Source organism: Streptopelia decaocto, assembly GCF_964273445.1.
Source record: "Streptopelia decaocto genome assembly, chromosome: 19".
In the NCBI taxonomy this organism is placed as follows: Eukaryota; Metazoa; Chordata; class Aves; order Columbiformes; family Columbidae; genus Streptopelia; species Streptopelia decaocto.
Window position 1 is genome coordinate 4,082,784 of NC_138674.1, and position 24,878 is coordinate 4,107,661.

The following is a 24,878-nucleotide window of genomic DNA, read 5'->3' on the forward strand; positions in this document are numbered from 1 at the left end:
ATTGGTTTTGTATATTTTGTATTATTTTCTCTATTTTATCAGTAGCATTAGTAAAACATGTTTAATTTTTCCAACTCTCTTCTCTCTGTCCTTTCCCTCCCGATCGCCTGTGCTGAGTGGGAAATGGGGAGAGGGAGAGGCTGAAGGGGGAAGTGGGGGGGAAGAGGAGGTTAACAATACATCTGCCAGGGTTTTATTGTCACCCCGCAATCAAACCCTCGACAAGGTATCACTGGAAAGCCTTTGACTCACCGTGTCTGCTGATGAAGCGGATGCAGCTCTCCACGACCAGCGGAATGGCCTGGGAGGAATCCTGCGCCAGGAGAAACCCAAAGCAGAGCGGTCAGAACGCAGAGAGGAGAGCAAAGACAAAGAAACAACAGCCCGAAACCCATAAACCGCGACTGATCCAACAGCTCAAGGCTGTTTGGTAATTTTGCTTCTGGGTCTGTCAAAACACGGGGTCAAATTGTGTTTAAATTTTGTCACAGAAAGCGAATCGAGGCTGTGGATCGGTGTTTTATTGATTTCAGTCACTGACCAAGCGGACACCAGTTCCACTTGACCAAGGCTGAAAAGGACACACAAGAAAAACGGATAAAAACACCTGCGTGTGTCCCATCTCTCCTCCACACCAACACACACCCATCCCCGCTTCGTTACTGAAGGAAGTGTTAATTACCTGCTTTCTTATGGTGGAGCTGCGCCTGCCGCTGGTGGGATCAGAACCGCCCATCGGTGCAGGAGGGAGAAAACAGAACAGAAAAGTCAAGAGAATCCTCCACTCTCATCGTTCCCTACGGACTTTGTTGCGAATGTGGGAGGAGGGAAGGAGCCAGATATACAAGTCAATCATCACGACTTAGTCTCCTTCAATTTACAGCACTTCAGAAAGATCCTAAGTGACTTTAAATCACTAAAAACCTGTACCAGGCGCGAGGGAGCCCAACGCTTCGGCAAAAATTACCCCTGACATTCTAATTCTAATCATATGGAAATCTGTCATACAGGGCTCCTCGTTGAAGATGAAGTTTGTTAATATTAATATAAATTGCACGTGGCCGTTCCCTAAAGGAGAAGCAGGTGGGAGGACGCTGGTCCCAACCGCGCTGTCAACATTGTCCAGTCCTTATTATCGTTTCCGATAAGACTTCAAATAAATCAATAACACAAACCCCCTCAAACACCAGCCAGGCTCAGCCTTTCCAGTATAAACCGTGATTTGTGTGGCTGGACATTAATTGCAGGCAAATAGGAACAATCCCTTTCCTTTGCCAGCATTTTTTCCCTCAAAATTTATTACTGGGGTTTAAAATTCCAATAGTTTCCTGTAAAAACGAAGCGTGAGAGATAACGGTAGTGAGGCCCTAATGTATCATTCAAGTCAATTCCCTGCTAGGGCAGATGGCTGCTGAATTATAAATAAGGTGATTAGAACTGTGATTTTTAAAAAGCCTGTACAATGTGTTAATTCAGGGGAAACTTCTTTTATTAAAATCAGAAACACTGAATGAAAAAAAATCGGATTCCATGGGCCTGTCACAGACAATAAGGCTTATTTTAAACTACGAGCAGTAATGATTCTTTGATATTTAAAATTGTTTCGCAATGAATAATATTTTATTATTCCAGACGTCAGGCTCTAATTAGGACCTGTCAGCTTCGCTTTTGCTGTGAGGAACGTGAAGAGTAGTAATGACTCCGGATCGGTAACAATCACCTTCCTCTGGTGAACGTGTCCCCTGCTCCAGCTCTTGGCGCCCGATCCATCCGTCCGGAGCTGGAGAACTGGTGTGTTTTATAAAAACCTTCCTCATCTTCAATGTACCGGGGCAAAAAAGCACAAGCTCTCCATGTAGCTCTTTTTTTCTTCCCCCCTCTTGATTATTTTTAACCCCAATTAGTTTTCCTGCCAGCAGGTGTGTGGTCACAACCAGCCATGGCAGCACCAAGCAAGGCAGGAGTGTCAGCAGGCTCTTAATCAAAAGAATTATTAATTACTCAGCTGAGCAGAGGTATAAACATGTATAAACTGCACCAGCACCTTGCACTGATGTAGGTAATAGTGATGCTATTTAAAGCCATATTAACCAGCAGGAATTCGCTTATATATTAGCTAAATTAATATGTTTTTCTCACAGATAGATATACTGGGCAGGTAACTGGGCTGGAATGGCAACGATCAGATTTTCCTTATAGAATGATGCCCCGAGCTGCACCTACCTGGCGATGGAGCAGTCAGTCCTTTGACCTGTTAAAGAACAACGAGAAATACAGCGTTAGGAGGAATGGGGAAATACTGTCAATGGTTTTGTAAAGACAGTTTGGGAAGGGGATGGAGGAGAAAAGCCAGTGGGGAGGGAGGGAGCAGCTTGGGGGGGCCGGGGGAGCTCATCCCCATGGCCCCGCAGCCAACGGGGCTGCCCGAGGACTCTCGCTTTGGAAAAGGATTGTTTGCTTTTGAAAATGACTTCTAATTGCCGACTTCTGCTGCCAAAACAACCGGGCTCGTCAACCTCTCCCTCCCTCCCCTTTCCCAGAGGAATCGGCGGCGTGAGAGATTCTACTTTATAAAGCCACTTAGCAAGACTGGAAACATTCCCGGGTTTGTTAGCCCACAGCCCGAACGTGCTGGCACCGACCTATTCTGGGAGACAAGACGTTTAATGATATTTTCCAGCGGCATATTTAGAAAAAGGTTCCGTTGGCTCGCAGCGAGTTCGCGAGGAAGCGGCCGAGCTGACGAGCATCGCTTTGGAACGGCACAACGGGGAGGAGGAGACACAAAACGCGGTTGTGCCTTTGGGAATTGTACGGGCAAGAAGTTTTGCCGGTAGGGACCATCACCAGTGAAACCAAACGGATTGATAACAGCTGAAAATCCACCTTCCCTGCTTCCTGCTCCTGGGGAGACGGAACAATGAACGAGGAAAACATCTAATTGCCGATGGCTGACAATTAGTTGAGCACATCTCAACAGGCGCTTTCCTCTCCCCATGTAAAGCCAAAACAGGGCGTCATTTACATGAAAATGTTATTCTGAAGCAGAATTTCCAGCCATCTGTCCCATTTCCATCACGGAATATTCATATATATAAATGACATGGCTGTGGCAACGTCAAGGGGCTCCTACATTAGGGTGACAAATGTGTACAGTAGCAGGGACATAATTACTTGCAGATAGGAGGACTTGCTGCTATTTTTATTACTGGAACTTGTCATCTTTCGATTAAGGTAATTTGCAAGAGGACTAATACATGTCACCTGAGGACGGGGCAAAGAACAATAAGAATAGCAACAACCCCATGAGTTTTCCAGGGACTGAAGACACGCAGCTGTAGGCACATTTTTCAGTAAAGCTTCTAACCATGCTCTGGGGACTTGTGAAAGGAATTTTATTCGCTCATTTCCCAATTAAATGTCATTTTATGGATAAGCCCAGGCACAGTCCCCAGTTTGTACCAATAACCTGCTAACGTGGTTTTGGAAACAAAATGTCGCTCCCTTTCGGTCTCATAGATGACAGAACTGATTTATTTAATTTCTTTTTAAGCTGCTGGAGCTCACCCTGACACACACCCGGTCACAGAGCAACTAAGAAAGATCTGGTAGTGCAAAGCAACCACAAAAAAACCCCCAGAGTCACAGAATCCCAGAATATCAGGGTTGAAGGGACCTGGAAAGCTCATCCAGTGCAATCCCCCCATGGAGCAGGAACACCCAGATGAGGTTACACAGGAAGGTGTCCAGGCGGGTTGGAATGTCTGCACAGAAGGAGACTCCACAACCCCCCTGGGCAGCCTGGGCCAGGCTCTGCCACCCTCACCAGGAACAAGTTTCTTCTCAAATTTAAGTGGAACCTCCTGTGTTCCAGTTTGAACCCATTACCCCTTGTCCTGTCACTGGTTGTCACCAAGAAGAGCCTGGCTCCATCCTCCTGACTCCCCCCGCTGCTCTCTAATAGGTCATTCCCCAACTTATACTGGAACCTGGGGATGTTCCTGCCCAGATTCAAGACTCTACACTTGCCCTTGTTCTATTTCATTACATTTTTCCCTGCCCAGCTCTCCAGCCTGTCCAGGTCTCTGATGGCAGCACAGCTGCCAGTGTCACCCACTCCTCCCAGCTTGGTGTCATCAGCAAACCTGCTGATAGTCACTCTGTTCCCTCGTCCAAATCATTTATGAATATATTGAATAATACAGGCCCCAGTACTGCCCCCCGAGGCACTGCACTGGATACAGGCCTCCAGCCGGACTCTGTCCCAAAGGCAGTCTTTGAATCTACACAGCAATAGAGAAATCACATTTAATTTCCTCTGCTTTTCCTCCCAGCGCAGCTGGTTCAAGGGGCAGGCAGGTTACAGGGAAATAGGTCTCGGTATGCAGGGGTCAGGAATGGGATCGGTCACAGGGGCAGCCTGGGTGTCACTTGGAGATATTTAGAGGCAGAAGAAAAATACCCTGAGGACACAGATCTTTGGCTTCATCCACCCTCTCCATAGGAGAGCTGGGGAGAACAGCAAAGCTCAAAATGACAGCAACATCCTCTCCTTACCTTCCAGCGGTTTGGGTCTGATGAAAACGAAGCTCTTAATTACTGGAGCAATAGACATTTTATTTTAATAGTGGATTTTTAAAATGAAAGCAAAGCACCTCCCAGACCACGTGCTGTTTAGGTTTCCACGTAGCACCTTTGCACACCATAAACTCTGGGGGAGTCCGGTTAAGTCACATATCGCACCGCAAGCCCAGGACCAGGACACAAACCCAGGAAGGAGCTGAGCCACTTTCTGACCTGACATTTAGACTGTTCAAACCTTCTCCTCTGCAAACAGGAGGCAGACAGGTTTCTATGGAAACTTGGATGCATAGTTTAAGTGCGTTCGGCCAACAGGATTTGCCCATACCATGAAGGGAAAGAAATCTTCCTTTGTTCTGACACTAACAGCAAATGCATATTCAGCTCCGGCTGCTGCCCCTTGACTAATGCCCTCTAGATAGATAACATATTTTACATGCTCTGAAATCTGTTTGTTATTCTCCTAATGGAAGCCTGTGCTCACACACATTAGAGTGTGGTCTGGATTGAACGCACGGAGACGAGAACCAGCTAAACTATCGTGCAATGAAACTTCTGACCAGCCCAACAAGACAACACTCCTTAACTGTAAATCAAAAGGTTCACCCCAATAGATTATTGAGAAGCAGAACGTGCCTGTACGGGGAGAGGAGAGGACGAACGAGCGGGCACACGTTTCATTTTAACAAATAAGCGATGCACATTAGTGACTCATTAAGCATTTTCCGTTCACCGTTCATCAAGTAGGTCATGTGGCTTTTCCATCACGCAGATGGGAAAAATAAATTCATAAAACATGAGCATGGCCACTTTGCATCAGTGACCCCAGAGCGTTACACTAATTGAATAAGCGCACAGGCCCAGACTCACTTTCTCCCAGGGTCTTCTGCAGGAGGTCGTGTTTGGCTTGGAGCTTCGTGATCAGGTTCCTGCCTTCCAGATACTCCTTCATTTTCTGTGAAAAAAAGAAGAAAACAAGCTCATGAGTGGACAATTAATTTCTTCAACTGCATCTTAAGGTTGCTGGATTCTGAACATAACACTGAAGCAGAGAATCACACAGAAACTTAGGGTGCGAACGATGCGCTGAGTCCTCCTGGTTTGTCTGTCTAATTTGAAGCTCGGAGCTGCAGCTCCATTTCTATTGTCTCCCCGTGGAATCAGCTGAATATTTGGCATCTTTTCGAGCTCGGAGAAGCTGCCGTGCGGCTCCTCTCCAGCCGGAGTGGAAACGCACATCATGGCCAACTCAATGAGCAATCTGTTCACCAACCCAAAGCCGCCACTATGCTTATTGTCCCACTTAACCTCCCTCACCCCAATTCCTCCTCAAACACCCATCGCTGGGCAATACCCAGGGCTGCGGGGGGGACACGCAGGACAAAACAAATAAAGATATTATTTCAGTTCAGCTTTGTTTGCTCAGTGAAATATTATACAACCACACGGTCATTTTTTATCACTTTTCTGATTTTTCACAGCTCTTTCATCTCACAGAATCCCAGAATGTTCGGGGTTGGAAGGGACCTGGGGATTTCAATCTCTGCTCTGCATTACGCTCTGGTTTTCCCCCACATTGCTCCCACAGCTCTGCCCTCACTCTCATTAACGCTCATCTGAGCATTTTCTCATACACCGACAAACCTGCTCCTTCCAGATTCAAAGCTTGAAATCCTTATAAATGATATTTCCAAGTCTGGTCAATAGTCGATCAATCATTTGAGCATTTTCTCATACACTGAAAAACCTACTCCTTACAGATTCAAAGCTCGTAATCCGTGGAAAGGCTGTTTATAAGTCCAGGCAATAATAAATCAATCAAGTATCTGATTAGGCTTGTTAGAGCTTTTTAATCTTTCTAAGTCAAAGCCTGACAGAAACCACCCTGCCAGCCAGTGGAATTTGCAGAGAAGCTTCAGACCTTTCATAACCCACATCATTCTTGGAAGGGGAATGTAAAGGGCAGAAACTATAGGAAATTAATCCCAAAGGAATGACAAAGGAACCAAGATAAGTCGTGTGATTTTCATCTGCTATTAGGAAATATTCTTAAAACGGCAGAGAATCCAGCAAGCTCTTGGCATCTTGTAAAAACGCATCGGCACAATTAAAAGCTTATGCAAGCTGAAATTGTAAGATGATAAAGACACAAAATGAGAGAACTAAACATTCCTTTAGTTCGTATTATTTTGAAAATCGATATTTACAAGCTATTAAGTTCTCTTCTCTGACAAATCCTTTTTAGATGCAGAAGAAATCAAATTTTACACAATTTATCCACCGACCAAGTTTGCATCAACAGCGGTATCCCAATGCATCTCTGAAGAATTCCAAGCACCACTTTTTAAAACCCAACATGCTTACTCTGCTTGTCCAAAACCAATCGCAGAGGCGTTTCCGTAAGACGATCGCCTCGTTTTGCATTCTAAATACATTCTATGTGCTCACGCCGCAAATTAAATCCTTACTGTGAAATAGAACTGCTCCGTCTCCTGCTGGTTGGCCCGTCTCTTGGCGATGCTCGGTTTGCTCATGAACGTTTCCGAGACGGTGGATTTAACGGACTCCATGGAGTTGCTGTACTGGAAGCAGTCGGAGACGTCAAAATCCTCGATGGTGACGATGTCCTGGATCGTCTGCAGCGTCGCTTCCATCGTCTTCTTAACCTGCCCGGCGAGAATGAAAATACTCGAAAAACTAAGTATATTGCAAGTAAAAGCAGAGGTGCTAAGCACCCCGGGGCATTTTACTAATAAACAGATATTACTGGTTTTGCATCCCGTGTGTCAGAACTAAGGTGCAAAATTTGCTCATTAACAGCACAGTCTGTATAAATAAAGGGCTGGGAGCACACAGGGCCTACCAGGAGGAGGAAAATACCTGTAAACTTGCAGGCTGGGCCAAGGAGGAGATGTAAGGAAATTTAATCTCAAAGCCAAGAGCGCTGGAACCAAGATCTTCTAATTGTCTTCAGTAACTACATTTACTAAACATCAAATATTCGATATTAAAAACAGGATTTTGTGGCACTGTAATTTTTTTACTGAAGGCCAGAATCAACTTCCCAGACATAAAGTAGTGTCCTGGTTTTGTTAAAAACGAGTTTCTCTTTTAGTGAATTTGCCTGTCAGCTAAAGCTTCATATGAGCTGCATTTTCCTAGAGAACCAGATACATGTTTTGGCAACATAGCAATGGAATGTGAAGTTATTGATAAGCATGGATGGACATCCCGCGAGAGGGGCAACGAGAAACAGGTAACCAAAAACTGACCAACAGAGTATAACACCCCATTCACGTGATACTTCATAGAAAAGTGGGAGATCACGAGGATCTCGTCCCTTTTCCTTATGGCGACATTAGGAGAGGACCTTGCGAGTGGTCCGTGCGACCTGAGGCCAGTGACAGACTGAATCCAGCTCCGGTTGGCTGCAGAGTCCAGTCCAGGACTTCGGGTGCCAGCTCTGCAGTTGCTGGGACTTTCAAGATTGGTTTTGTATATTTTGTATTATTTTCTCTATTTTATCAGTAGCATTAGTAAAACATGTTTAATTTTTCCAGCTCTCTTCTCTCTGTCCTTTTTTCCCTCCCCATCGCCTGTCCTTAGCGGGACGGAGGGAGAGGGAGTTAACAATACATCTGCCACAGTTTTATTGTCACCCTGCAATCAAAACCCTCAACAAGGACACATAAATTTTTCACAAGGAGGATTAAAAATGCTTGAACACAGAGGTAGAGATTAGGTACTTTGACCTGATCCCAAGTGAATGCCATTGATCTAGTTCTCTCATCTTAGATGTCCAATTAAACAGAAATGAGTTTTTACTTTAGGTTATGCAAATTCACTGTTTTCAGTTCAAAAAACTTAATTCTTGTTTTTCTCTTAGATATCCAAACACAACAAGCCAGCCCTACCAACTTCAGGATGGGCAAAGAGACCCGCGTGGGTTTTTTAAGGGATCCTCTCCATGCAAACAGCCCATGTGAGATCACACGTTAACACACCGCTGGCCTCAGCAGTGCATTATTCTTCATTTTTACCACAATTCTTCAGAAAAGAGGATCATAGCAACCAGGTTCTTCCTTAACTAGTCCCCATGCCCCACTGGAAGGGGCGAGAGGGTTGTTGCTTTTCGGCTGATGAGCTCACCTCTTCGTTTTCAATCTTAAGCGTAGATAATCGAGACTGTAGTTGCTGGCACCGCTGCACTAACTCGCTCTGGACTGGTTGTTGGGCACAGAGCTGCGACTCCTGGAAGAGGAATAAAGAGAAATAAAACCATCTCTAGAAGGCTAGGGAAAAAAAATCACAGAACCCAGAATGTCAGGGGTTGGAAGGGACCTGGAAAGCTCATCCAGTGCAATCCCCCCATGGAGCAGGAACACCCAGATGAGGTTACACAGGAAGGTGTCCAGGCGGGTTGGAATGTCTGCACAGAAGGAGACTCCACAACCCCCCTGGGCAGCCTGGGCCAGGCTCTGCCACCCTCACCAGGAACAAGTTTCTTCTCATCTTTAAGTGGAACCTCCTGTGTTCCAGTTTGTACCCATTGCCCCTTGTCCTGTCACTGGTTGTCACCGAGAAGAGCCTGGCTCCATCCTCCTGACACTCCCCCTTTCCATATTGATCCCCATGAATGAGTCCCCCCTCAGTGTCCTCTTGTCCAGCTCCAGAGCCCCAGCTCCCTCAGCCTTTCCTCACACGGGAGATGCTCCACTCCCTTCAGCATCTTCGTGGCAATTCCTTTATTCAATTATTATAATCAAACAGCTTCCAAACTGCTTCATTTTAAAATGTTGTAGTCCTGGGTTCCAAGCAGTGCTAAAGGTTCACGTTCTACTAAAGTGCGGTTCAAACCTCCAACTGCTGAGCCTGTCTCAGGGTGCAGCAGTTAACCGTGGCTTCAACGAGAGGCTAAACCAGTGTTCCCTATCTACATTTAATATTATATCTAATTAAGCATCTTCAGATAGTCAAAAAGTGAGAGTCATATTCAGACACCCACCCCACCAGCATCTGCTTAACCTTTGGACTGGCTCCCTTTCCCAAGGCTCCCTTCTGCCTCCCAAAAATAGAGCCCAACAGGTGGCCTTTGAGTGGGTCCATCTATCAAAGACGAGGGAAGGGAAGAGGCGAAGTGTTTTACCCAGCTAGAGCTGGAGGAGGAATATAAACCAACCATATCACCCATGTGCGGCTGAAACTCGAACTTCATGGGCGGGCAGAAGACGTTGTTGTACATCTCCATCAGGCGCTGCTTGTCACTGTTGGCATCCAGGTTCTCGACGGCGTTTTCGATGGCGTCCAGACCCTCGTGCTTGGACTGCTCCAGGTTGAGCTCAGCGGACAAGAACGTCCGGAGAGCCCTGTTGAGGCTGGCGTGGTATCCCAGGTCACAGCACTGCTGGAAAAAGGCACACAATTCCGTATGAATGAGTAAAGAAATTCTGCAAGGAAAAAAAAATACAAAATAAATCCAAATTTTTCATGAGCCACAAGTTATATACATGGAAAACAGGTCGTGGAAATTTTAGCATCTTCTGGGGAGCAGAGCGGTCCCACATCTCTCACTGATCGCAGAGTAGGGTCCTCAGAGAACAGAATTCTCAACCTGTCATCCCATACAAATTTGAATATCACATTATAATTAGTCTCCAAGTACAGCTTAAACTATTAGAACAACGTGCTGAGTTCTCAAGGAGAACTAGAGAGTTTATTTCATGCTGTTAAAAAAACAAAAAGTAACCTAGAAGTGGGTATGTGCAATGTATTTCTTTAGATTCTAATCTTACTTTCAGGGCAATGATTCCTGTTGAAAACACTCCAAAATCCTTCAATAAAATTATTCAAAGCAAGAGGAAAACAATGCACTGAAGCACCACCCAGAGAAACAAGACGTAAGATTCGGATCGTCTGCAAAGGTTCATCTGCAACTAAATTATTCCACCCAAGATCCAGAAAACTGCTTCATTCCGTGTGCTTCAGGAAGCAAGAACACGCCCTGCACATCCCAGGCATGAAGAACAGAGTCATCCAAGAGCGAGAAGTGACCGGCCGAGCTGACTTCACTGCTGGGGAGAAACACAAGAGAAAACGTCCAAGCAGAAAAGCGGCCGCGGTCAAGAATTTCCCAGTGATTCCAGCACGGCGTCACTGGGAGACAATCAAGCGCTTCATCTCCAAAACGGCTGCGCAGCCAAGCGTGAGAGTCGGTCTGAAGACGGAGCAGTATTTGCCTGACCATCGCCATCAAGAACTTGGAGAACTGAGGCCCTGACAGAAAGAACGCATGGACAGTGACTTGGAGAGAGGCCCGAGGAGCAGCGTTGTGTTGCACTGGTTTCTCCGATATGGGGGGGCTGCTGCTCACAATGGCTGCTGTGTGGACTTTACCTACTGCTTCAGCCAAACCAGCCCCCGCCTCCAGAAAGAGATTGTTGTGAGGGTCTCTTCGACCCAGGGACAAGAGCTGCCATCCAGAAGATGTGTTCTCACCTGCAGCTTCAGTTACATGTGTCCCTCAGCTGCTCCCCCAAACAAAGGCCAATGAAGAGTATGCCAAGGGTCCTGAGGTCACCCAGTGAACCAGAGAAAGACCCCTGAATGCTGGACACGTAAGCGTTGGCAAAAGAAAGTGTGAATCTTTCAAGCCTGCGCAGTTAAGCCTGGGTTGTGAAATCAAGGTGGAGACTGGCCTAAAACAATGGGAGTGAGGGGTGGGGTGAAGACGGATAAAAGATGACTCCAGAATGGACACCATTGAAGATCTTCCTGCCAGAGGATCCTGAACCACGACGGAGGACCAGCAGGACTCCACGGGACCGGAGAGCAGAGGGAGCTTCTGGAACTGTACTGGTGATAAACACAACCTCGTTTCTCATCTTTACTTCTACTATCCCCATTTCTTTTCCCTTTTCTTTTTCTTAGTCTCTCTCTCTATCGTGTGCTGCTTTACAGGCAAATTAATAAAGTAACACTGCTTGATTGAACTATAACCCCTTGGCATTTTGGTCGCCAAGGAGATCAAGGTAAAAGAACCATCACGAGTCCATCACCAAATGGACCGTGACACCAACTCTCCGTGTTCAGAAAGGAGCAAAGCGGCTTTTCATGAGCTGGTCAGGAACAGCCTGGATTTTTCAGACTAATAAAGCAAAGGAGGAGCCCACCTTCTTGGAATGGCGAGCACAAGATTAGACACGCTAGGAGAAGATCCAAAATGAAAGAAAGAGACCATCTGCTTGATTGCCGTGCTGTTCTCTCAGCAAAATCCACATGAAATCTCCCTCCTCGCCCATCACTCGGAGCTCATCACTGGCATTGTGTGCAAACGCGAAAATATAAAAGAAGAGGGGTGGAGGGAGGGAGAGGAGAGAGCGACTACTGGTCTGTTCCCCGATTTTGGAGGATTTCTGTCACCGAGGTGGGTGCCCGGGTCCTGTGCCAACAGCTGCGGCAGGTGTGGGGTCTCGTCCAAAGAGCCGCGGTTGCTGGTGAAGCTGGAGGCGGAGAATCAAAGGATGTCACATTCAAGCAGAAAAACCAAAACCCAGCCAAAACAACCCCCAAGAAACAAACACAAAAGGCGCTTGATTGAGAATTTGCACGTGCGGAGGGAGTTTTGGATCAACAGCTGCTCGCGGCTCTTGCTTTTCCGCACACACACGATTCCCCTGAGGGGATCTGGGGAAAGCCAGGCTTGGTTAGACCAGGATTAGGGTGAGCTCGGGTTTAAGAGGAGCAGCCACTGCTCCCCCAGCATGAACCATCTCCGGGAGGAAAGCTGCACAAGGGGAGTTCACTGGTGGCACAAATGGGACTTAATATTAATATTTTACACCCACCTCACTGAGCGCCAGGATGACATTCAGACGGTGAAGCCTTTTAGCTTTATGTTCTCCAAGCCAGCAACAGCAAAAGTTTCAGCCCACTCCACCACTTCAACACTTTGAAAAGCCCAGCGTATCTTATTTATGAATATATCGCCTTGCCATCCCTTTTCTAGGTTATATAAAGGTTTGATGGAATTGTTCTCCCAGGAAATTAATTTTTTATAAGAATTTAATGATAACTCATTCAAATTCACTACTCCACATGACAGCAGATTAACCCTTTAGCAGTTCTCAGGTTCAAAGCGGAGGATTTAAGGAGAAAGAGCCCTCTGCTTTAAAAAGCAATTTATATTTGGAAGGGAAAGTAGGAGAACCTGGAGTAAATAGCAATAATTATTCCTAGAACAGTAAATTAAGCTTTAGCACTCACACATATGCATGCGTCTTTATCTTTTCTTTTTAAAAGAACCTGTCTTATTGACCCTTTCATAAATATGACTGAATACAAATTTCCCCATTACTGTAATATTTCCTCAGCATCAAATTGCTGCCTCAGTCCCCAAAGGCAGGAAATTCAAAACTACTGGGCTGCGTCAGGAGCAATTTATTGCTCTTAACTCACACTGAGGAATTAACTTGTTACCCTTCCATGTGCACTGCAGGGGGAACACAACATAGTGCATAAACACGGCACGTTTAATGCCACTTGGCCTAACACAATCTACTCGTGAGTAACTTCGACGATTGCTTTTAGCTTTCAAAATTCAAGAAGGTCAAATGATTAGATCAAGGAAATGAATTAAGACCTGGCTTAAAAAAATCACATTTTTATTTAAGTCAGATTCTTCAGATAATCATCACTGGTTATAGTTAATTTTCCATCCTTCGGATCTGTCTTGGTTTTGGTTCTCTTTTAGTGATTTTTCTTTCAGCTCAGTTCTTCTAGGTGGCTGTACTTTTCTGAGTTTTACCTGCATATTTTTCCTTGGATGCTGCACTCGGTGCTGGTAAGAGACCAACGGAATGCTGAAGAAGCTCATGTTTAGATTTATTCCTATGGTAGCTAAGAGAGACTGATAAGTTTTCCCACATTCCGTTGAGAGAGGGGCGTGTTTGAGGAGGGGTGGATGGAACAGGTGACTAGAACTGACCAACGGAAGTATTGCAACCCATAATTGCCATACCCCTATATAAGAGGGTGATCACAGGGTCACTCTCTCTTCGACCACGGCCGGCATCCAGAGAGGCCCCTGTCTGTCTGTCTGTCTGTCTGTGATCCCCAGGCCTCAGGCCCTGCATCCTGCACCCAGGCTCCACCAGCTCCGCACACCCAGCTCTGCTGCTGGAGTGACGCCAACTCCACATCCAGCACTCCAGATTGGCTTTGTATATTTTATATATATATATATATATATATATATATTCTCTATTTATTAGTAGCATTAGTAAAACCCCTTTAAAACTCTCCAACTTGAAGTCTAAGTCTCTCTTCCTTTCCCCTTATCTTTCTTATCATCTTTCCGATCTAAAGGAAGGGGTGGCGGGAGGTAAAGGGGATACCAGGGAGCGTCTGCCACGGTTTATTGCCACCTTGCTTTAAACCTTGACAGGATCCAAGGGATTAATAAATCTATATTCTCTGTGTCTTAATGATGAGAAAACTGAATTCCTCCATCCCACATTTTTCCAGGTCTGCTGAAAACAGAGTAGAAAACACCTGGCTTTTAAAAAGATGATGAGAACTTGCAGTTTGGTGTTAAACTGGAAGCTCCAAGGAGCACAAGGGGGTTAACGCGGGCAAATATAACACAGATTTGTCAATGGGATCTTAATTCTGTGCCTAAAGTTTGTTATGGATTTAGGAAATCTGAACAGTTTATTAAATACGACTCACGAAAATGTACTAAGAACAGTGCAGTGGCTGAGAACTGAACTGAGCACATCTGCAGCATCTGGGGGAGGAATTATGGACAGGAGTTTTAAAAAGAAAGAAACAAAACTATTAAAACAACTGAATTCCACTGCTGTCAGTGAGATGAATCCCCACCTTGTAACTGTCAATATAGAATCCCCGGCGCTCTACAGATAGTTATCATTTGTTAAAAAAACCAAGATGACACAATTTAAGCTGAGCAAATGTTAATTAAAAACGGTCTCCTGAACGGGCAGCGATTTTGCAAAACACGACATTTTGAAATCACAGGATTTTTCAAAGGCATCTAAGCCCTGCTGATCCCGACCTCCAAAGGCCAGGCTTAAATAAACACCGAGCAGAAGTGCACTTCATGTGATTTTATGAGCTGCTGAATAAATGTATTAGATACACTGTTAGGTATTATAATAGCTGACTAATTAATAGCGAGCTGAGTGCTCTTTATTGCCTGTCTGGAACACTCCTGTTCATTACTCCTCCCTCCTACAATGAAAGTTCCCTGCGGGCTCCTCAGTCGAGCATTTCCAGCCCTGGGCACGCAGAATAACATCAAGGACCAGTGAGTGACCCCGACATGACGTGTTCTGTGTACTGGGTGCTGCAGTTCTGCAGGTTGAGGTGCCTAGTTCTGTATTTGTGACAAATCTCAGCGTTGCCGTTCACAGAATTGCAGAATGTCAGGGGTTGGAAGGGACCTGGAAAGCTCATCCAGTGCAATCCCCCCATGGAGCAGGAACACCCAGATGAGGTTACACAGGAAGGTGTCCAGGCGGGTTGGAATGTCTGCACAGAAGGAGACTCCACAACCCCCTGGGCAGCCTGGGCCAGGCTCTGTCACCCTGACTGAGAAGAAGTTTCTTCTCATCTTTAAGTGGAACCTCCTGTGTTCCAGTTTGAACCCATTACCCCTTGTCCTGTCACTGGTTGTCATCAAGAAGAGCCTGGCTCCATCCTCCTGACACTCACCCTTTATATATCTGTAAACATGAATGAGTCCCCCCTCAGTGTCCTCTTGTCCAGCTCCAGAGCCCCAGCTCCCTCAGCCTTTCCTCACACGGGAGATGCTCCACTCCCTGCAGCATCTTGGTGGCTGCGCTGGACTCTCTCCAGCAGTTCCCTGTCCTGCTGGAACTGAGGGGCCACAACTGGACACAAGATTCCAGGTGTGGTCTCCCCAGGGCAGAGCAGAGGGGCAGGAGAACCTCTCTGACCTACTGACCACCCCCTTCTAACCCACCCCAGGTACCATTGGCTTCCTGGCCACAAGGGCCCAGTGCTGGCTCATGGTCACCCTGCTGTCCCCAGGACCCCCAGGTCCCTTTCCCCTATGCTGCTCTCTAATAGGTCATTCCCCAACTTATACTGGAACCTGGGGTTGTTCCTGCCCAGATTCAAGACTCTACACTTTCCCTTGTTCTATTTCATTACATTTTCCCTGCCCAACTCTCCAGCCTGTCCAGGTCTCTGATGGCAGCACAGCTTCCAGTGTCAGCCACTCCTCCAGTTTGGTGTCATCAGCAAACTTGCTGATAGTCACTCTATTCCCTCATCCAACTGTCTTTCACCAACTGGTATACTGTTCCTACAGCTAACATTCTCCTTTTCAAAAAATGTGCTTCTGAGTTCGAATCTTGCAGGTTTGCTTAAAATAGTAATTAGAAAATGTCAAGCAGCAGTGCGATACCAAAGCCGAGTTTCATTTTAAGCAAGCAACTCCTCCTTCTCTGCATTTCAACGCCAGGATTCTTGTGCGAGTTTCTATCTGTGCAAAAGATTCCCAGTACAAAAAGCTCAATTAACAGCTTAATGACCAATTATTATGCTACTCTCTAAGCTGCCCATCCAAGCCCATCGCTCCACAGCGGTACCGAGGTTACCAGGTATATAAGATGATGCAGGAGAGGGACACGTGAGGGTTAATCACGCTGATATTCAGCGCAGCCACCCAAGCAGCAGCACTTACATCAATGAGATCTGACAGGTCGTGAATGTAATACTTGAACACAGACGCGTTGGTGGCTTCCAGGGCCAGCAGATACTCGTTTCTTGCCTTAATAGCCTTCAGTCTGTTTTCTGTGTACTTCGCTTGGCGCTGGAAGAGAAACCAAAACCAGAATGTATTTTAAAAAGAGGTGCGGGAGGAGTAGCAGCAACACCAGAGAACACCCAACAAATCTTACTCTGCTCACGTGGTTTTTGTTCATTTGGATTCCAGCTCTATCAAGACTCAAAGATTTAGAATTTAGATTAATTATTTAGATGGTTTTAAGCATTACTATACTAGATGGCTTTGCATTTAAAGCCTCGTCTTAAAACAGACTGGGGGCTGGGGAATATTAAGGGAAGAATGAAGGAGCCACGTGGGTTTATGAGGTTATGACCCAGCTCTATAGGTAATCTGGGGGCTGCTGCAGCCACCCACCTCTTCCAATAGAAGCCAGGCCTAAACTTGGTCCTTTCAGAGTCTAAATCAATCCTAAAATAACTCTTCACCTTCCGTTGCCTTGAATCTTAGCACTGAATGACTGGACTGACTGACCAGTTACTAAGGGAACTGGTCCAGCCCATGAAGTTAGTCTGGGATTGTGCATCTCCCTGTAGCTCAGGTCTGAGCTTAAACTGGTAGGAATCGGTAAACAAAATCTTGTACTCTGTACAAGAAAAGAAATGTGTTAACGGTGACTTCCAAGAAGGCAGTTGTTACTTTGAAACTCAAACCTCCTTTCGGCTTTTTGTGCCACGCTTGTGTAACCTGGGATCACACAAAACTGTCCTAAAAAGGAACCCGCCTTTTGCCTTTCCTAAATCCCAACGTTTAAAACCTGTACAAAACCTGAGATTTGCATTTGAATGTCACAAAGGAGGGAATTCAGCAGCTCCTGTGCAGAAGCACCGCAAAGCTCCCCCCACCAGCAGTGATGCCGCGGCCGCACCTTCTCCTTCATCTTCTCGATTTTTTTGACGGAGCTTCGCCGAACGTGTTTCTCTTCAAACTTGACGTTGGAAGTCGAGTCGGGGGAGCGCGGCGTCTGCTTGTCCTCTTGCTTCACCGACTTCCCAATCTGCTTTTCCTCCTGCTTCTCCGCCTCTTTCAGTTTGCTCTGGGCGCTGATGCTGTCAGCGTTGTACATGTGGTAGGTTTTCATCACCTGCACAACACGACACAGAGTCAGAGAGCACCACGGTGGGATTTTTTATTATATTTTTATTATTTTTTAGCTAATGCACTCCCCAAAACTGCAAGGTGCTTTAACATAACTATTTCACAACAGCTGCCCATTATGTTTATATCAAATGCAAGATATCACCCAAGCTAAGCAAAGGCGCATGGTGACCAGTTGGGAGGTAGAAATGTCTAAACGGGCAAATAAAGATACACTTGGGAAAATTACACATCTCAAAAACCACGACAGAAGTCACACAAACTGGCTCTTGAATCTGAAATCAAAGCGGATCCTTTCGCAGCTGCTTCTTTGTTTAATTTTGGCACGCGCCTTCTCGTACGACCCAATAAAGGAATCATAAAAAACATATAAAAAGATACAGACTAAACCCAGCCTCCTTAGTATTCAAAGACAATTCTACGCCAAGGTTGGGGAATGATGGCTTTTCATCAGCAGGTAAGGTTTTGGAAGGGATGTCTATCAGTCTTTCATCTGGATGAATCGGTGCTTTAAACATCCCAGATCTCGAGGAGCTGCAGGCGAATCCACAGTCTGAACACAACGGCTGCAAAAGCAACTCAGGCTCCATTTGTTTAAATCAAATTTGAGCTATAAAAGCACCTCTGTTCACCTTATCTAACAAATATTAATAAAAGAGCGTGGTTCTTGTGCTCAGGGAGACCTGGACTCTGTACTTATTATAGTCCGTTTTTTATAAGCAAGTATAGATAAATATCCCCCAAAGTCACAAACCCCTGTTTCACGGGATATTCAGGTCTATCTTTGTGTTAAGCAAACAAAGGGCAAAATACATAAACTTGGTTTTTCTAACCATGATTGCAAAGCAATTCAATTCCCACACCAAAGCAAACATTATGATGATATCATTTTGAGAGGGGGCCAAAAAATGCAAAGTTGCATGAAGACACCCCAGTAGTGTCGTTCCAGTATTAATAAAGGTCCCACTTGCAAATCACATCGTATTTAGACATGAAAGCGAATGTGAGTGCAGCTGGTATTAAAGAGACACTTTCTGAATAATTTACATTTCCAGCTCCTGCATATGCTCAGACCATAAAGTAACAACCCTCTGGATTTCACCTGTGTAGGAAACTAAAGATTTTGTCCATTTTCATGTCTGAAAATATGAATTCTGCCAATCCCTTAGATACCCAGTAGAACAAGAGGTTAATACCACAGGTTTGGTTATCAAAAGGCTGGATTCTGGAAGATCTTCCATCTGGCGATAGAGAAACGATCAGGACTCAGTGTTTGGTTCAATGATCTGTCGCTTGTGTCCCGCTAAACTCTACTAACTAAACTTCTGCTTAAGTTCCACGAAAACTCAGCTTAGAAATAAATCTCAGTTCCTAGAAATCCATGTTTAGTATTGATATTAATACTGAATTTCTTCCCAAGTTCAACACACCAAGAAACACCCCTGGAGCATCTTGTGAAAGAATGAAGGATAGAACACGTACCCCGGTGTAATGACCCAACGTACCGTTAGGGAAGGACAAAAAAAACCCCATTTTGGGCAATAACACTGAGTGTAAGTTCTGCTTTTAAAACAGAACTAGCTCAGTAACAGCTGCAGAAAGCGAAAATCGAATCAAACAACATGTGAGGAGAAAAGTCCCCATGTGTGCTGCTGCTCCTTCCCGAGGCATTGCCTCTGCTTGGGGTCTCCAATAGACAAGGAGAAGCAAAAAGCACAGATGGAAGAGCACGACTCCAAAGGGAACCGTTTGCTGAAATAGTCAAGGACCAAATAAACACCGTGTGCTGCCTTTTGCACGCTCCAGCCACTCAAAACCGCAGACTTAAGATTTGGAGCACACTCGGAAATAATCCTAATAATCCTGTTTTTAAAAGTGACACTGCGGCGAGTAGCAGGCGCGCGTTAAGGTGAGAGCTTTGAGAAGAGGAGCCGACGCTTCGAGAGCTAAAACATCATAAGGATGGAGTGAAAAAGTGAGATTTATGGTGCTCGATAGACTGGTGAACACGAGCTGCCTCAAACTGCAAAGACCGCAGATATTTATCGGGTTTGGTGCTCGGTCTCTGCCGGGGAGAAGCCAAACGCTTCTTCTCTCTTCCCTCTGCCCAAAAAGATGCCAAGAGGTCAGTTTGATTTACCGTGTAGAGCTCGTTCAAGACCTTCATCAAGTCCTCCTGGAGCTGCAATCCCACTTCCTTGCTCTGCAACCAAACAGAGAAATGAAAGTTAATTGGGGAAGACGGGGAAAAGGAAGGGAGGACGCTCCGCACCTACAAGTCATTTATTCTCAATTAAGGACCGGTATTTATGCCAATAAACCAAATCAATAACTGCCCAGCCCAGAGCCACCTATGGTCAAATTGCACAAATGGTATTAATGAACCAAAATGCTCAGTACAGGGAAATTTCCAGCATTACAAGCCTGGAAACACACAGATCGGCCCATCTGAGCAGGATCGAGCGAGACCACAAATATAGGACAGCTTGGAATGGAAACTGAAGACATGCAGGGTAAGAAAGTCAACAGGAATGATCTTCCTTTACTAAATATCATATCCCAAAAGAGACGATATTGTGCTGGTTGTATGTGAAAGACTATACAGACTCTATTTTTGAGCACAGTGTTAATGTCAATATCTTTATTTTTTTATTTTTTATTATAAAACCAGAGTGGGTTATTTTTTTAAAAAAGCACGTGTTTTCAGATACGCAATCTCGCCTTTGAGTCTCTAAGACATTTACCAAAAGTTTCCCTCTTCTTCCACAGATACCACAATTCCCCCCAGCACCCTCTGGCTCCATCCTCCTGACACTCACCCTTTAGATATCCGTAAAGATGAATGAGTCCCCCCTCAGTGTCCTCTTGTCCAGCTCCAGAGCCCCAGCTCCCTCAGCCTTTCCTCACACGGGAGATGCTCCACTCCCTCCAGCATCTTCGTTGCCCTGCGCTGAGGGGGGACTCATTCATGGGGATCAATATGGAAAGGGGGAGTGTCAGGAGGATGGAGCCAGGCTCTTCTCGGTGACAACCAGTGATAGGACAAGGGGCAATGGGTACAAACTGGAACACAAGAGGTTCCACTTAAATTTGAGAAGAAACTTGTTCCTGGTGAGGGTGGCAGAGCCTGGCCCAGGCTGCCCAGGGGGTTGTGGAGTCTCCTTCTCTGCAGACATTCCAACCCGCCTGGACACCTTCCTGTGTAACCTCATCTGGGTGTTCCTGCTCCATGGGGGGATTGCACCGGATGAGCTTTCCAGGGCCCTTCAACCCCTGACATTCTGGGGTTCTTTGAATCCAGACACATCAAAAGGCGCAAAGTGAACGTGCAGCCGCCACCAGCTCCCACAGCACAAACCTAAACGAATCACTTTTTCCTACAGCAGGAGCATCACCGACCAAAGAAAATCTCCATATTTGTTACACAATTTGCATCTCCGAGCCTACACTTATTAAAGATTAAAGCCAATCCAGTCAGACACAAACAGATGTTTCCTCTCTGGGCTGTTGACGGCTCAAAGAAGCGACGTCTGAACTGTCACCCCGCTCACCCCAACGGCTGCTGAAATGATTTTAACTTGCTGCTTCAACCCTGTTCTGCAGCCGCATTATCACGCCCGATCATCTCTTTGAAATTCCAGGAAAATCCATATCCATTGTGACAGGGAGCTGGTTATCACCCCTGCCTTGGAGCAAGCACCCTAGATTACCACATATTATAGGAATATCAATATCACACAACATGCTCTTTAAGGTGAATAAAAGGAAGAGTGCAAATGCATCTCCATGCAACAAGAACAACTTCATTCGATTCATAGACTGGACTCATTCCTTACCTACTAAGGCAGCATTTGCCTGATTGAAACCTCACGCTCTGGGTGTTGGAATCATATAATACCTACTGGATTAAGCGAATTTGATAGGTTCAAGATTATTTATGTCTACAAAGTCCAGGAAAGGAAAAAGATAAGAGGTAATTCAGACCAACCCACACTTAAGCCAGCATTTCTGCCTAAGAAGTCAAGATAACGTTAAGCCATTAGGAAAAAAAAAACCACACTGAAAGCAAAAAGACAAAGATCATATAATTTAATTTTAAATTAGTCTTTTTTTTTTTTAATACTGTCCAGCTCAGCAGAGCGGAGAGTTTCCCGGGTTTCTGAGAGCAGAGATGTTGTATTAGAGTCTTTATGGATGTTGTGACCCATCCAGCCCAGCCCAGCAATGGGACCCACGAGCAGGAGCATCTGAGGCTGGTGATTCCCAATCTCCAAGAGAATTTGCAGAACCAACACCGACAGTTTTCCCATCTCTGAAAGCAGAAAATCAAAAGCTGAAGCTGCTGCTGATCGCTGCAGTGATACGGGTTGCAAAGGTTTTACAAGCGTGGGAGATGATTAATGAAAGGGTCTGAGTCTGGTTTAACCCCCCTGAGTGCTGAACTTTTCACACGTCGTCGCGTAGCTTAAACTGCCCAGACCAGGGCGATCGGTCCATTTTCCTTCGCTCTTTTCAGCCCATTTGCTTATTCCTTGCATAAAAAAATCGCTCATTCGCTGTACAAACTGCTGAAGCATCAATTATGCGCAAGAGATTAAAATGAATATTTTAACGCGGATTCGGGTCGAAGAAGAAAAGAAGAAGCACAAGTGCCAAATTGTCAAGACGTGAAACTCTTTGTGCTTCCAAATGAGCTCTCAAGAAAGAAACCGCCAGATTGCTGGACTGGAATGAAAAAAACCCCTTACATTGAGATGAAGGTAAGAGAGATCACAGGTGTCATGAAAACAAGAGCTATGCAACGAGCACTCTGAATTTAATGCTGCTTCCAGTGCTGATTCCACCCAAAACAAGGCTTGGGAGAAAAAATGTGAGCTAGCTGAGCTTGATAAATGAAAATACATGGGAGGAAGGCAAGCGGTTAGCTTGGGAAGTCAAAAGAAAATGCCTTGGACATCAGCAAAAGAGTTGTTGCTCCAGTGCCATAGAAGGTGGTGGAAACCTGAGGCACAAAGAACATTTCTGAGGTCCCCTGGGGCTCAGAGCAGATCCAGATTAAAGGCTACTGATCCTCAGCATTGCCATAGAGACACAGGAGGTTTGAAGGTCACGTTAGAATAGAATGTGGCGTGGAATTACAAAATCCATGCCAAGGAGAAACAACAATACAGTCCCTGCAGTTGCAAACGTCTCCAGGTATCAACTTCTATTTCAACACCAAGTTCTATACTAAGTTTTTCCAAGGCAGAGAGAGCTTCGAAGGATGAATTTTGTAAACAAGCTCCCAGGAAAAAGCAAGAAATAAAAGAAAAAAAATCGGACAAACCTCATTATTATCTATTCCTGGCTGCATGTCCTGGTTTTGTTAAATACAAGACCGGTTCTCTTTTAGTGGTTTTTCGTTTCAGCTACGTTCTTCGAAGTAACCACACTTTTCTGAATCTACCCATATGTTTGCCATTTAGCTATATGTTTGTCAGACACTGTGCCACAAAGCAGATAAGGGCGACCAACGGAATGCAGAAGAAGCCTCACGTTTAGATTTATTGCTATGACAGCCAAGAAGACTGATAAGACTCCACACATCCTATCATTGAGAGGGGCGAGTTTGCACGGAGGGGTGGACGGAACAGGTGACTAAAACTGAGCAAGTATTCCATACCATATGTGTCATACACCCTATAGAAGAGAGAGATCCCGAGGGTCTCGCTGTCTTTGACCATGGTTGGCATCTGGGGAGGGCCCTGCCTGTTGTCCCTGTGATCCGAGGTCTCGATCCAGGCCCTGCGTCCCTGAATGCAGTTTCTGGTTTGCTGTGAAGTCCTGATATGACTTGAGGTGCCTGCCCTGCTCTTCTCGGTGACAACCAGTGACAGGACAAGGGGCAATGGGTGCAAACTGGAACACAGGAGGTTCCACTTAAAGATGAGAAGAAACTTGTTGGGGGTGAGGGTGCCAGAGCCTGGCCCAGGCTGCCCAGGGGGGTTGTGGAGTCTCCTTCTCTGCAGACATTCCAACCCGCAGGGAAACTGTATGGGGAAAGATAAGAAAAACTGTGACACTGCACCTGCAACTAGAATCTATCTGTCCATCCTTTAAAAAGCCTGAGGAAGGGGCTTGTGCAACAAAATCTCACAAGCTGCCTTTCTCCAGCCTTTTCTCCAGCCCCAAACCCGAAAAGAAGCTGCCCTACGTGTGCAGGCCCATGTACAGACACACGCACACATACTCCTTTGTTACGAGCGGGTGTAAACGCAGAGCTGTAGGTCGCCGGGACATCAATTCCCCGCGCGCCGTGCCAGCTCCTCAACGGGCTCTTTGTTCCGCCCTCCTCCCCCTGCTAATTTAATCAAGATGTTTTCGGGATCGACGGCAGCGCTCCCTTGGCTGTTCCGCATTCCACCGGCCATTAACGACTTCAGCTGCAAAATATTTAGGGGTGGGGGGGGATAATAAATAGGAGAGCAAGGGAATGCTGTCAACATTTAATGGCCCAGATCTCGAGCCGCGGTAACGTGGTTCCAAATCCGATAGGAAGGTGGGATGGCTTCAAAACAAACATAGTGTGAAGTTCAGGAGGTGATTTCGGTATAAAATACACTCATAAACTATCGCTGGGTGAATGCGCAACACACCCAGATAAGAGATTTTATCTAATACGCTGCCTGAAATGACGCCAGGGCTGGAACTGGAACCCAAAGCTGCACATTCTGAAAAGCGCCCTCAAAAAAGACCATTTCTCTGCACCTTTTACAAAGGAATAATTAAATATACATAGGTGGAAGGCAAACAATAAATGTTCTAATGTTTTTTTGAATCGACAGTGGGTTGAGTTCTTGCTGAGACCAGGCAGGAAATTTGCAGAAGTGCAAAAGCTTCTTATTATTCCTGTCTAAATGAAGGTTACAATACAGGGTATTGACTATGCATTAGTTAGCATCTACGTAGGAATTTTGTTAAAGAGAGGGTTTGCCAGGTAAAATTTTCCAAGATCATACATGCAGCACTTAAATAGAACTTGCTAATTAAAGTTTAGAGTTCTCTGTAGGTAGATTCTCAATAATGTTTTTTTTTTCCCCTTAATGCATTTGGATGTAGCAGCAAATAGGATTTATCAGCTTCATCGTGTGGAAATACTCCATCATCACCATCCAATGCATTTGTTATGAATATACCCTTTATTTTACAATGAAGCCCATAACCCACCTGAAGCCTGTGCAAGTTTTATGCAGGTTTCTCCCACAACTTTTATGGATGAAGTTATTATCACATGCTCCTACAGAACAGGAATTCTGCAAAGACTTCTTCGAAAGCTTCAGACTCTCAGAATTTAAAGACAAGCTACAAAACCAAAATCTACGTCATACAA

The 24,878-nt window shown here is 45.5% G+C and overlaps 1 protein-coding gene across 7 annotated transcripts in view; it reads right to left on the minus strand.

The window, feature by feature from the left end:
* SRGAP2 (SLIT-ROBO Rho GTPase activating protein 2) overlaps positions 1-24,878 on the minus strand; it is a 92,553-nt gene that overhangs the window by 24,565 nt on the left and 43,110 nt on the right. For 6 of the 7 annotated variants that reach the window (XR_014185693.1, XR_014185694.1, XM_082069008.1 and 3 more), the window contains 10 exons: positions 19,650-19,712; positions 17,280-17,495; positions 16,310-16,438; positions 9,761-9,985; positions 8,731-8,832; positions 7,050-7,247; positions 5,452-5,536; positions 2,224-2,251; positions 683-713; positions 253-313 (listed from right to left, as the gene is read on the minus strand). Coding sequence is in view for 5 of the 7 variants with exons in the window: in XM_082069008.1 (XP_081925134.1) it covers positions 253-313; positions 683-713; positions 2,224-2,251; positions 5,452-5,536; positions 7,050-7,247; positions 8,731-8,832; positions 9,761-9,985; positions 16,310-16,438; positions 17,280-17,495; positions 19,650-19,712 (1,138 nt within the window). In the remaining 2 variants the exon portion in view is untranslated. The remainder of the gene's footprint in view (positions 1-252; positions 314-682; positions 714-2,223; positions 2,252-5,451; positions 5,537-7,049; positions 7,248-8,730; positions 8,833-9,760; positions 9,986-16,309; positions 16,439-17,279; positions 17,496-19,649; positions 19,713-24,878) is intronic. The other variant, XM_082069009.1, reaches the window with a different exon arrangement.